Source organism: Chelon labrosus (assembly GCF_963514085.1).
Source record: "Chelon labrosus genome assembly, chromosome: 6".
Classification (NCBI taxonomy): Eukaryota; Metazoa; Chordata; class Actinopteri; order Mugiliformes; family Mugilidae; genus Chelon; species Chelon labrosus.
Genome location: NC_140342.1, coordinates 18,360,949 through 18,373,739, shown reverse-complemented (window position 1 = coordinate 18,373,739; position 12,791 = coordinate 18,360,949). Strand labels below are relative to the sequence as shown.

Below are 12,791 nucleotides of genomic sequence, written 5' to 3'. Positions count from 1 at the left end.
CCGTGAGGAAGATACAGCCTCTCTCTCGCACACTCCACCACCTCCTCCTCCACCACCACCACCACCACCACAACAGCCGCGCCCGGATCACATCCTCCAGCACAGCGCTCTCTCTGCTTCCCTGCTATAGGTATGTGCTTTGTCTGCGGATTGTCTTAAAACTCGGGAGGTATTCAGGGCTGGAGAGCGAGATAAAGTAATGGAAATTATTTTATTTTTATTTTATTTATTTTTTTCTGAGCTGCGTGGAGATCTGCAATTTTTTAATTTACTTTGGCGCTGCATGCTGAAGGATTCTGTGTCAGTACGGCAGTTTAACTTTTACGAAATGGGATGAATAAAACTGAAATATTTGTGTTTTTTTGGGGGGGAGGTTTAAGCCAACGGACATTATGTTTATCTCGTTTATTTAAACAGGTTTATGTTCGATCCAGCGCTTTAGTTTGTAGCCATAAGAGCCTGTAAATTTGATTAAACACAAGGAGCAATCATGTCTGTTAACCTGTTTAATGTCACGTCTGTTTTTCATTCTTTAACAGCATGGCCAGTTCGAGTAAAGCGACTTTAATCTTGCTCATCTACGGAATCTTAATGCACTACAGCGTCTTCTGCACACCTATCGGACTAAGTTACCCTAAGATTAGGTAGGTTTGTGCGTTATGGATGTTTGTTGTTGTCGTTTGTGTCAGTTATTCAATCTTAAATGCTGCTCAACCCCTCATATTCGCTCATTATCGCGATTGAACATCGAGGAATTTCGATTTGGACACTTTGTTCGAATTGTGCGCGTAATTACGCACAAACTATGCGCGCAGTTTTTTTTTTAAAGCACCGAACTGAGAACAATAACAAAAGAGAAAGGTAGTCATTTCAACACGGGCAAGTACAAGTGCTGCGTGGAAAATGGCTATGGAAATTACATAGAGGTATCTGTCCGGTGGGACGGTTCACAGAACTCCCCTTATTAAAAATGAGAGTGCAGTCAACGCAATGGATAGCCCCTGGGATGACGGTGGACTGGCGTCACCAAGGAGAGGCGAGGCAAAACGAATAGGAGAGCTATATCCATTTAAGATTTATTCTTTTTTTTTTTTTTTCTTGTGAAAAGCATATCCATAATTTGGGCGTGGTTCTTATTGATTCCATATTTTTCGCAGCTGTTTTCAACATTTCTTTTAAATATATATATATATATTTCTGGTTGCACGCCAGCACGAAATGTGAGCATTTCCACACCCATTGTTTCGATTTTTAAATAATTAATGAGGGTGTAGCTTGCATTAAGATCGAAAGCCCCAAGTTGGATTTAATTAATTCGATTATCCCGAAAAAGAACAAAACAAAAAATACTAAATAAAATAATAAAGCTCTGCACATTTAATACAGGATTATTTGATCACATCCAAATAATTCGTTTTCCGGTTTTTATTTAAAAACACCCCCCTGCATTTTATTTTGTTAGTTTTCTTCTTCCCCTCCATTTTTCCACGTTGCGTTTAACCTCCCACTGATTTTAGAAGAAGATGCAGACATTTGGCATTCTTTCACTCCCGCGTCCCACTTGGATCAAATCTGTGATGAATGTTCCTCCCTTTTGCAGACTTGAAAACGACGCCTTCGATGAGGATGGGAATTCGTTATCCGACATGGGCTTTGACAGCGATCAGATTGCTATACGAAGCCCACCATCCTTAAACGACGACGCGTACACTCTATACTACCCACCGGAGAAGAGGTAAATATGTGCTTCCACGTCGCAGCCTTAAAGCCTCGAGCCGGATTCCATTTTAATGACTTTTTTGCGATAATGTTTGCTCGCTTTGTTTTCCCCAGAGTTTCTCATGTGTATTTGTTCTGTGTTATTTTCATACCGAGTAGCCTAAAATGTTGATTCCATACTGTTGATAATCAAGACATACGATCGGCAGAGGCATATATATATATCTACATCTATATATAGCCTGTGCGTAAAAATAGGCTTTGAGATTTAACTGCACCTGGTGAGGCAGTGGACCTGCGGCTGGGTGGGGGACATTTTAGGCTACTTTTGATCATTCTGTCTGCGCTTTTTAGTCACTGATGATCTATGTGTTTTGGCATTTTATCATCTCAGACCAGAAAGGCATGCTGAGGAAGAATTAGATAGAGCCTTGAGGGAGATCCTGGGTCAGTTAACTGCGAGACATTATCTGCATTCTCTGATGACAATTCGTGCAGGGTAAGGGCATTTCTTATAAGCGTTCACCTGCAGTCATCATCATCATCATCATCATCATCACCTTTTTTTTTTTTCTGCGCTGCACAAGTTCAGGCTGCTCCACTGTCTGTCATTTTATGTGCGTGTTTTTTTGTTTGTTTTTTTTAAATTTTTAATTCATTTTCCTCACCCTCCCTCTATGCAAAGACATTACTATTACACATGTATGTATTTTTGTTTTTTATTTTTTGGTTCAGCTTTTGTTGTGGCGTGGCTCTGCGTTCATGATTATGTCCTTTAATGACTGAGGGTTTTGCGAGACTGTAAAATAAACTGCGATTTAGATGTTATTAGTCTATAAAAATGATTGATTTTTCTTTTAGTCCAAGCACTAATGAAAAAAACATGCGCCAGAATACACAAGGGGCTGTAAAATGAATAATTGATGTGATATTTTTTTTAATTTTTAAAAAAAAAAACAACAAAAAAACAAAAAAACGCTGAAATCACTGTTTCTTTTATGCTATCTTGCTTACCGTATTTTTTATCCAAACGAAAAAAACAACAGGATTAAAGGCCCATAAATGTATTGTTAATGGACAGTTTGCGTCTTGGCAAGATGGATAGATTATAAAGCCAAGATTTAATTGAAAACAGCGCATTTAAATGAAGATCTTGCACCTTTAACTAATGATTTTATTATTATTTCTCTCTCTCTCTCTGTTTTTTTTCCAGTGACGACAACAGCATGGAGGACGAGTCAGAGCCCTTATCCAAAAGACATTCAGATGGGATCTTCACTGACAGCTACAGTCGCTATAGAAAGCAGATGGCCGTGCAGAAATACCTGGCAGCGGTTCTGGGTAGAAGGTACAGACAGAGAGTCAGGAACAAAGGACGCAGACTTGCCTATTTGTAGCGTTGTTAAAGCGCCCAAACTGCCCTCCTGTGTATATACATCCAGTCGTTAAATCAAAGTCATTCAGATATACCTGACCAACCAGTGGATTGCGCCTGTGTTCTTTCAACATGTATTTATGTATGAAGTAAAGCCATTAAAATGAATATTTTAATAATAATATCGTTTTTTTTTTCTTTTTGTACAAAAGCACTTGATACCGCACAGTTGTGGACCAATATTTTATTTTTCATGTTAAGATGTTGAAAACAGAACAAAATGGCAAAAAAAAAAAGAAGAAGAAAAAGAAATCAGAAAAAAAAAAAGATAATTGTGCACCTTCAACGTTATGCGCTTGAAATCTTTAAAGGTCATCTACATATGCAGAAAATAAATAGATTTTAAAAAGACAATCAAAGTATTGAATGTTATACTTATTTTTGTAACCAACGTTCTATTTTTTTAGTGTTGTTTCGTTTCCCAAAACAGGCCCAAAGAAGCAGTGAGCATGCTATGTGAAAGGCATATCCGGCTTATCCTAAATGATAGATGTTGCCCTTGTCCCGGGCCACCCTTCCCCTTCTCCGAGCTCCCTTAATGGGAGCTGTGTGGGTTTTGGACGGCCTCCTGTCCCTCCAGGGGGAGGCAGGAGTTGGGGGGGAGTTCAGATGGCTTTTGTTGCACGGCCTCTCAATTGATGGATAAGTGATTGACTTACACAGTCACTCGTGTATCTGGTGGTAAAACTAAACCTTCTTTCAAACGACAAAAAACAAACAAAAAAAAAAGCCCACGGCAGGGCTTTTTGCAAGGACGCCACTTTACTAAAGATAAATCAAGCACTCAAGTTGCTGTTTCTCAACAGTATGCAGAAAACACTGCTTGCTCACTTGCCTCAGAGTCATCCACAGTGGGAGGTAGCTAGCTCATGCTCGGTAGGACTGTGCAAAGAATGTTCCATGCCTGTGTGTGTGTGAGAGTGTTATGTACAGCGTAGAAACTAGGTGCACATATTCATCTCTGCGTTGTGTTCAGTCAACAGAGTCACTCGGGAGAATGTGCTTCAACTGTTGATTGTATTCTGGCAGCGCTACAAACGTTCAGACAGGACCCAGAGCATGTAAGAGGCAGGGAAGCAGGACAGGAGGGAGGAGGTGGAGAGGGAAGGTAGCATCAGTTAGGAATATTTAACTCTTCTTTCTAATTTATCGGTGCATGTGGAAACTGACACCTTGCTGATATTTTGCTCATACAAACTGCATGCCGTTGTGCTTTTTCTTTCCCTTTTTCTTTTTGCTGTTTGGTGGGAAGGTGTGCTTAGCCTATTTCAGCACCACCGCCCTCAGATGCTTTAGTGGTGGAAATGTGAACAAGGAGGGCTAGGAGCGGTGGAAACTGGTACTGCACTGACTTGTTGAGTTATTATTATTATTACCTCCCTTTCTGCTGCTGCTGCTGCTGCTGCTGCTGTTGTTGTGGATATCACCGGATAAGACACTGGAACCCCACACTCCCGTTGTCTCCTTTTTGCCTTTTTCGCCTCCGTCCCGGTTTTTAATTTCTTTGTTGGTTTTTTGCTTCCAGATTAGATCGCCATGCCGAAGCTGTTGATGTGATATAGTGCCGTGGTTCAAACTGTTTAGACAAAGCAGATCTGTGTTAGGTGTCTGCTGTGCGGTGCGGGGTGTGAGGAGAGGAGGATGAGGAGAGTGTTAGGTGAGGAAGAAAGAGAGAGAGAGAGAGAGAGAGAGAGTGTGTGAGAGAAAGAGAAGGGAAGCAAAGCAGGCTGTTACATAAGAGACAGGTCACGGCACCCGCGAGCCAGAGGAGGGGTGTCGTGCACACATAGATATATAGAAACCCCTCAAAAGGTAAGGGGTGGCAGCACCTCTGCATCCTCTCATCTGCCACAGCGAGATCAGGGTCAATGAGTCTGATAAGGAACATATCGGATGTTGAATTCCCTTCTCTTTGGACGAGGCCACTCTGAGAGTTTCCCCTCTCCCACTAGAGCAGAGGTGAATGAAATTCACCCCTCCAGCACGGGGATATTCCCTCTTATTAGAGAGACATCTTATGTATTTATTCAATATTATGCAAATGCAGCTTTATGCACCTCTGCAATTTAATCAGTGGCCTGTGCCCCCCCACCCCCACCCCCAAAAAAAAAGAAACTATCAAGACACACTTCCTTCAATCGGGCTTTATCCTACAGGCTTTGCGTGAACGTGCGTGAATGGGTGTAGATGTTTGGATATTGTGCGTATTGTGTGTGCGTGCGTGTGTGAGCGTGCGTTTAATGTTGGATGGTTGAAAGCGAGCGTGGAGGTGGAACCAGCTTCTGGCTTCGGTGCCTTGCTTCGACGTGAGAAAAAAAACAAAAATATATAAAAAAATAAAATAAATAAAAAATTCGCCACAAGTGACAGATGGCAAATTTTAGTGGCCCTACAATGCTGCAGTCCATTAGCTTACACTGAGACTTCCTTTTACTCTGTTGAATCGCTCGGCTTAGTCTGCCCCCAAGAGTAGTAGAATTAGGCTTTCTTTTGAAGCATGGCCAATGGTTTGTTGAGTAGAAAAATATATATATAAAAAAAAATACAAATAAAAATAAAGAAAAGAATGTACATGTTGACGGAGCAGGCAATGTGTGCGTGTTTTCCTTTTGCGTGTGCGTGTGTGCATGCATGAGTCTGGGGTGTTCAGTGTCTGTGGGAGTCGTGAACAATGGCCAGTGTTTGTTCTCGTTGATCATGAGGTGTTGTTGTTGATTATTTTGATATTGGTCGGGTAATTTATTAATCAGAAGAAGAAGAAGAAGAAGAAGAAGAAAAAAAAAAAAAAAGAAAACAGCCCCTACATATTCTTTACCACGATGTGCATCCACTATCTAGAATAAGAAGGGTTTCAGAACATGACAGAGATGTTGTTCAGATCGCAGAAAATGCCTGTTGTTGATATTTCTGAAAGCGCCCAACGCCTTACTTCAATGTTTAATCTCTTATCTATCTGGAAACTATGTGTTTTAAAAAGTGAACCTTAGTACAAAGTGACATCGTTATACACACAGGAGTCCTTATATGGGGTTTTACGTTTCTCAATGTTATGAAAGTGTTGTAAGATTTGTATGAATAAATTTTTGTAAACAACAAAATTTTCTAATCGATGTCTAATCTTTGAAATACATACTATTTTTCTTTAAAAACAAAAGACGATTGCGTGCATCGTGAGCAGGAAAGGCCACACGTGTGGACTAGAGAAAACAACTTCTGGTAGAATCAAAAGGTTTAAGCTACCTTTTTAAAGTCGAACATGACCACGGAGGGCCACACAATCCTCTGATCAGCTCCTGTAACAGACCACAAACAGAAAGTCATGTTAGAGAAATTAAGATGAGGCATCCTCCAGCAACCTCAGCAATCATCACAGCAATCAGCTCTAGAGGGTTGTGTTGACATTAGATCCCGTCAAGTTCAATTCATCCTTCCAAAGACGGATCAACAGAAATGAAAATGTGATAAAGCCCTGGTGCTTTGTGCGATCTAACCCGTGAAAGAGGCATTCATTGCATCATCCGGCAAGAAGAAAAAGAAAAAAAGACTAAGCGAGATGAAATTGCTGTCTCTTACGGATCAATCCTCGCCGCATAATGACATCTTTCCAAATAATAATTTTCGAGTTGGACTTCATGAAAGGGCCCCATAAATAAATAAAAGTGTAATTCGAACCGGAGAAGCATCGATAAATCTCCGAGGAGCTCGCCGAGAGGAGCTACCACTCCGAGCCCCGAGCAGCTTCCCTCCTGCCGGAGCGGCCGTGCCTTTCTCCTCAGCTCCATCCTTGGCCTTGGAAGTGCAGCTGTGTCCCGTGGGAGAGGAGGATGGGTGTGGCAGAGGATTGTGTGTGATCTGATTCTCATCAGCCAGCAGGAGTGCGTATATGTGTGTGTGTGTGTGTGTGTGTGTGTGTGAGAGAGAGAGTGAGTGCACATGCACCAGAGAACAACTAACCCAATCAGAGAAATGTTGCATGGCAACGGGCCACAAAGGGACACGGTTATGTACGTGTCAAGTGTGTTTGTACGAGTGGAAAAGGGAGCGGGAGATGGAGGGGTTGTGTACACCTCCGTGCGGATGTCTGCGAGGGTTTTTATTCGTGTGCGCCGCACGGGCAGGGACCTTGAGCAGGTTCTGCATTGGAATGGGGAGAGTCTGCGTTTGGTTTCACGTTCGTGTGCGCGCGCACCGAGTATCTGTAAGGTCCCTCACGGATGCTGCAACAGCACCAGCAACAGTCGCCGGCGCAGAAGAGCACAGGTGTTAAACACGATTAACGGAACAAAAAAAAATAAACAAAAAAGAATTAGCCACGAGAAACTGCCACACGCGCCCAATCTGAGACACTCATGTTTGCGCCTTCCCTGAGGACGCTGATTCATGGGAGTTGCCCTCTTAGTTTGAAAACACTCACAGGTTTCAGCTACCTGTGTGATGCATAGGAAGTTTTTATTTATACCCCACCACCACCACCACCCTTCTTATTCTTCAGCTGTCAAAGAAGAAACAGACGCTTTAATCCTCTTGACAAGCCCACATTCCCAGATTCCCCCCGTGACATGTCTTCTTTCACTTAAGACGCACGGAGCAACTTTCAGTCAGGTGAAACGAAGAAGAAGAAAAAAAAACAGTATTCACAAATAAATTTTCAATTTGATATTCATGTCCTCATACGCCCACGAGTGGATATTGAGACAAATGCTCCAATTTGTTTGCACAGCAGTAGTCTCCACATGAGGGGCCACCCTCAACCAATTTGCTCATAATGTACATTAATGCCTGAATCAATAAAAGATGGCTCCTCCCTCCTCGTAGCGCCGCATTCATCTCTCCTCTGTGGCGCGCATTGCTCCGCTTCTTATCTCCCCATTAGCATCCTTGAGCTGTTTTACGATTGAGCTTAATTTTTTATTTTTTAAGAGAGCCGTGTCTCTGGGTCGTTCTGCCCGCCGAGGTGCTTAGCGGGGCGAATTGGGGAGGGCGGCCAAAATTCAGCCTGGCTCACGCTACACTAGTTTGGAATCAGCTTTCAGCAGCGTCCCCTCGGCCTCTGGACACGTCTTAATCGTGCAGGATGTGTTGGAGGCGGGGGGGGAAGGGGAGGCTGAGTTCAGGGCTTTTCCAGAGAGGATACCCGCGCTCCCCTCCCGTGCCACGGCCACACCCACCTTTCTTTGTCACTGTGTTTGACGAGCACGTGAAGCCAGAAGTGTGCACGCCTGAGTAACGCAGATCTATTGATTGCATGATTACCACTTCTGCCTTTCCTTTATTGTGCTTTATCGTGTGTGCTTGTTTTCCTAAACGGTCCAAACACGCCCCCCCCACCCCCCTCCTCCTCCGTTCAGCATCTCTCTTGCGTGTCAGGGTTAAGAATACAGCACTCACAGGAGAGGCCCCAGACACAGCAATGATGCAATCGCCCTCCCTCACACACCCACTCCACCCTTGCATTTCACCTCATGAATCATTCAGCGGTCAGGTTTTTTTGGTCCGTGTGGGGTGAAGGGGTGTGGTGGCTGTCTGGCCCTGCCTGCAATGAAACCCCTTGATTGTCGCAGCCACGAAAAGCTCCCAGTCCCCCTTCTCCTTTCGAATCCCATCTTGTGGTGGGGCTCTGTCACATCTACCACTGAGCGGGAGGCACTCTGCGGTGAACAGCAGCCCTACTGGGAGCAGAGTAACAGAGAGAGAGAGAGAGGGAGGGAGAAGGAGGGAGAAGGAGGGAGGGGAGGAAGAAAACAGGAGATGTGGGCGCAGACATGGACCACTGATCAAGAGCTGCTTCTGGCTTAGAGGGAAACACTTTACCTGTGCTGCTTGAGTAATCACGGGTGACCAGAACTATCCATCATTTATTATGAGGCTGTTCAGCCAGGAAGGAAAATGACCTTCTCAAATGTAATTTTCTCAGCTACTGTACTGCACGCATGTGTCTCCGAGCTAAGTATATCTGTGATGTGTACCTTAAAATAAACGAACAGAGACTTCGCCTCGAGGACAACCTGCTCAGAGTGTCAGGATGTGTAGTGGAGCATTTCAACGGTGGCCGAAAATTATTTTTAAATAAGAATAAAATAAAATGTTCACACGAACAAAAAAAAAGTAGCAATAAAGAGTAAAATATGCTACACCAATTAGCCACAACATTATGACCACTGACAGGAGAAGTAAATAACAATGACCATCTTGTGACAATACAATGTTCTGCTGCCAAACTTTTGGACCTGGTATTCATTCGTGTGGATGTTACTTAGACATGTACCACCCATCTAGACCAGACCAGGCACCCCCACCCCATAGCAATGACACTCCTTGATGGCAGCAGCCATCCCCAGCAGGATGCAGCCTGACACAGACACACACACAAAAAGGGTTCACGAACAACTCAAAAAACATGAAATACAACACAAGGTGTTGACCTGGCCTCCAAATTCACTAGACCCCAAACTGATCAAGTATCTGTGGGATGATCCACAGAGGCCCCTCCCCTCAACCCATAGGACCAAAAGGCCCCCCACTAACAACATCCTGTTACCAGACACCACAGGACACCCTCAGAAGGCCCATGTCCATTCTCTGATGAGTCACAACTGTTTTGGATGCACAAGGGAGACCTACACAATATCAGGAAGGTGGTCATAATGTTATGCCTGATCAGTGTAACTGATGATGGTTTTCAAATGAGACTTCTGATTACAACATGGGAAGTCGGGTACACGAAATGGCGTTGGTGGTGGTAACCAACAGCCGCAAGTCATGGGATGCACCGCTGCTAGGCAACTGGTGGCGTCTAGAAGCTACCAAGGCTAAGGGTTTGGCAAGCTAACAGGTGGGCAGCTCACCATTTTCCTCAGATGTATCACAAAATAACCATCCATCAAAAAACTTGAACTCATGGCCTCTTGGTTGAACACATCGCACGTCATAATGATAATGAATCAAGGAAAACAAGGTACTGGACCCATGCATCTACCCTTATTATCGTCTTTTAAAACATAAAAACCAACTAGATTAATATAGAGGGGCTAAATATTGCCCTACGTCAATTGGCTGATGTTCGGTGCATGATATGACTGAGAATAAGGCTGATGTCACAGTGAGCCAGAAAATCAAAAGAAAAACGAGCTGAAAGACGCTAAAACGCTCATGGAGCCGAGCTTTAACGACTTTGTCGAGCAACTAGCTTCTGCTATGGTGCAGTTACTAATTAATGTTTGGGTGTAGTCTACATTGATGTGGGTTTGGGTAATTGGACAATTAAATGTTTGCCTGAAGGTCTGCAGATCCCCCACAGAAAATAATCAAAAGTGTCGCGTGGAGACAAATTCGATCCGCGAGCTCAGACGCGAGCATCAGGAATAATTTGGAGTATTTGCACACTTTCCCTCGCACGTAGGACCACTACGACAGACGATGCCGGCGCGAAACCCTAATTTGTTAGCACACATTTTAACAGTCTTACCCTCAGAACTCCCATTCCCTTTAGTTGGTGGTACTTAACTGGAAGAATCCCCAGAGCTCGTGGCTCTGTGCTGTTTAACATCAAACAAATTTCTTTAAAGCGTCCTTCTCCCGGTGCGGTTCTCCAGAAGAATCGAGGAGAGAGCTGTCAAGCACGGAGTGCTTCTTAATATCTCTGCTGATAACAATGGGTGGAGGCAGAGGGGGTGTACCGCAGCAGGTGGGTCTGAGGCTTCTGAACTTACTGAAGTGTGGTGATCTGACTGTGCTAGGAGGCTGTGTTATGAATCTCTGGTAATTTTTGCCCGTTGAAGGTATGCACTGCACGTCCTAAACCACAACACCTGAACATCACACGTGGTCAGAGTTCAGGGTGAGGTGCAGGCACCTCGCATCTTTGCGTGCGTTTTATCCTGCTTGTAGCTCGTACGCTCAACAGAGCCCATTCTGGTTCGGGCGAGGCTGTGCAAACACTGAATAATGCATCATCGCTGGAGCAGTTAGGTGTGAAAACCCAGCGTGAGATTTGCGAGAAGAAACGTGTTCGTGCTCTTTTAATACTCCTCCCCATCGCACTCACCTGCCTCCATACAAAAAAGAAAGACAGCCTATTGTTCCTTCCCCCCCCGCAGACATCACGGTTGCACGCTTTCCCACATCATTCGCCTTCACTTCTCTGTAGTTGCGACAGATTTCCTGAATGAGATGAGTGTTAATGAATGGAGAGCAGTTGAGAGAAGAGAGAGATGCTTGCCAGGTTCGGGGGCTTCGTGGGATACGGGCTCATGAGAGTCGGATTTACACACTGACACACAGCTTGTGGTTATGTTATCTTTCTTCTTAACTTTTAATGAACGCAATTTGAGCTTGTGCGCCCGCGTGGGTGTGCATGTGTGGTGGGGTATGCTTTAATACGCTGACGAATAAAACACGATATAACATAGACGTACGGAGCAGGACTGCCTCCAAGGACATGAGTCAATGAAAAATAAAAAGGTGGTGGAGGAAAGCGACATAGCAAAGGACTAAAAGAGTTATCTTATTATCTTTTTCTCATAATGGGCACAGTGTCCTGTTTTAACACATTTGCAAACTGCACCTTTCCCATTCTTCTTAACTTCCCGTGCCTGCACTCGCTCACATCCCAAAGTATCCCAACCCTCACACGCGCAACGAAAAAAGGGTAAGCGTTCCTTTTCCGAGAGGGGGAGGCCACAAAGCGGGCGCAGGCTTTTCCCGTCTTCTCTCGCGCGCTCGAAACAAAAAAGGAGCTGCCTGTCACCGATGCAACGCGTAACTCTTCGGGAATTGTCTGTTGCAGCTCTATAAGGGGAGAAGCCGTGCGATGAGGGGAGGGGTGTGAGTGGGAAAAACATAGGGAGGTGAGGCAACCAACCAGGCTCTTCATTCACACCTGCGAGCGACATCCTGCGCTCCCTGGGGCGCAGCGTCCAAATTGCATGGCAGAGAAACAGGCTCTGCCGGTGTCTCCCAACGTTTTCTCCCGTTTCCGGCTTCCATTCGCTTGAAGACAGCGGCTCAACGGCCTTTCCCATCAAGGATCGTTTGTGATGTTGGCGGACACGTTGCTGAGACACTCCTAAAGCAGTAATCCACGATCAACCACAACATTAAAACCACCTGACTAATATTATTTAGTTCTCCCTTTTGCCTCCAACAAAGTTCAGGTGCATCAGGATATGGACGCAGGTCTTCTGAGGGTGTCCTGTTGTGTCCTACATTGGTAGGAGAGCCTTTGGGTCCTATGGGATGAGGGGAGGGGCCTCTGTGGATCATCCCACAGATACTTGATCAATTTGGCATCCAGGAAATTTGAAGGCCAGGTGAACACCTTGAAGGCCGCATTGTCCTGCTACCATTAGGGAGTATCATTGCTATGGGGTGGGGGTGCCTGGTTAGCTTTAACTTTCCTTCATATCTTGACTTCATTCAGATGCAGTTTGATGAAAATAAGTCATAGTGCGCCCACAATGTTTATCTCTCAGTGCCAAACTGGAAAGAATGCACCAAGGCCAGGTCTTCATCTCCATACAGAGGACACACATTTCCAGCCTTAAGCAATAAATGCTGTCACTGTAAATATGTTCAGCGACAAACTCTCTTCACTCTGTGGAAAGCTACAGACAAGAATGTGAGCTGAGGATGTGTATAA

At 44.5% G+C, this 12,791-nt stretch overlaps 1 protein-coding gene across 2 annotated transcripts; it reads left to right on the top strand.

The window, feature by feature from the left end:
- The first annotated feature begins 393 nt into the window (after positions 1–393).
- On the top strand, positions 394–3,149 carry adcyap1b (adenylate cyclase activating polypeptide 1b). 2 transcript variants are annotated; one of them, XM_084546123.1, is made up of 4 exons: positions 394–644; positions 1,601–1,735; positions 2,114–2,218; positions 2,933–3,149. In XM_084546123.1, exons 1-4 carry the CDS (start codon positions 541–543, stop codon positions 3,114–3,116), a joined length of 528 nt encoding a protein of 175 aa, XP_084402249.1. In that variant the 5' UTR covers positions 394–540; the 3' UTR covers positions 3,117–3,149. The 2 variants fall into 2 exon arrangements, with proteins under 2 accessions (XP_084402249.1, XP_084402250.1); XM_084546124.1 differs by lacking the exon at positions 2,114–2,218.
- The last annotated feature ends 9,642 nt before the right edge of the window (positions 3,150–12,791 follow it).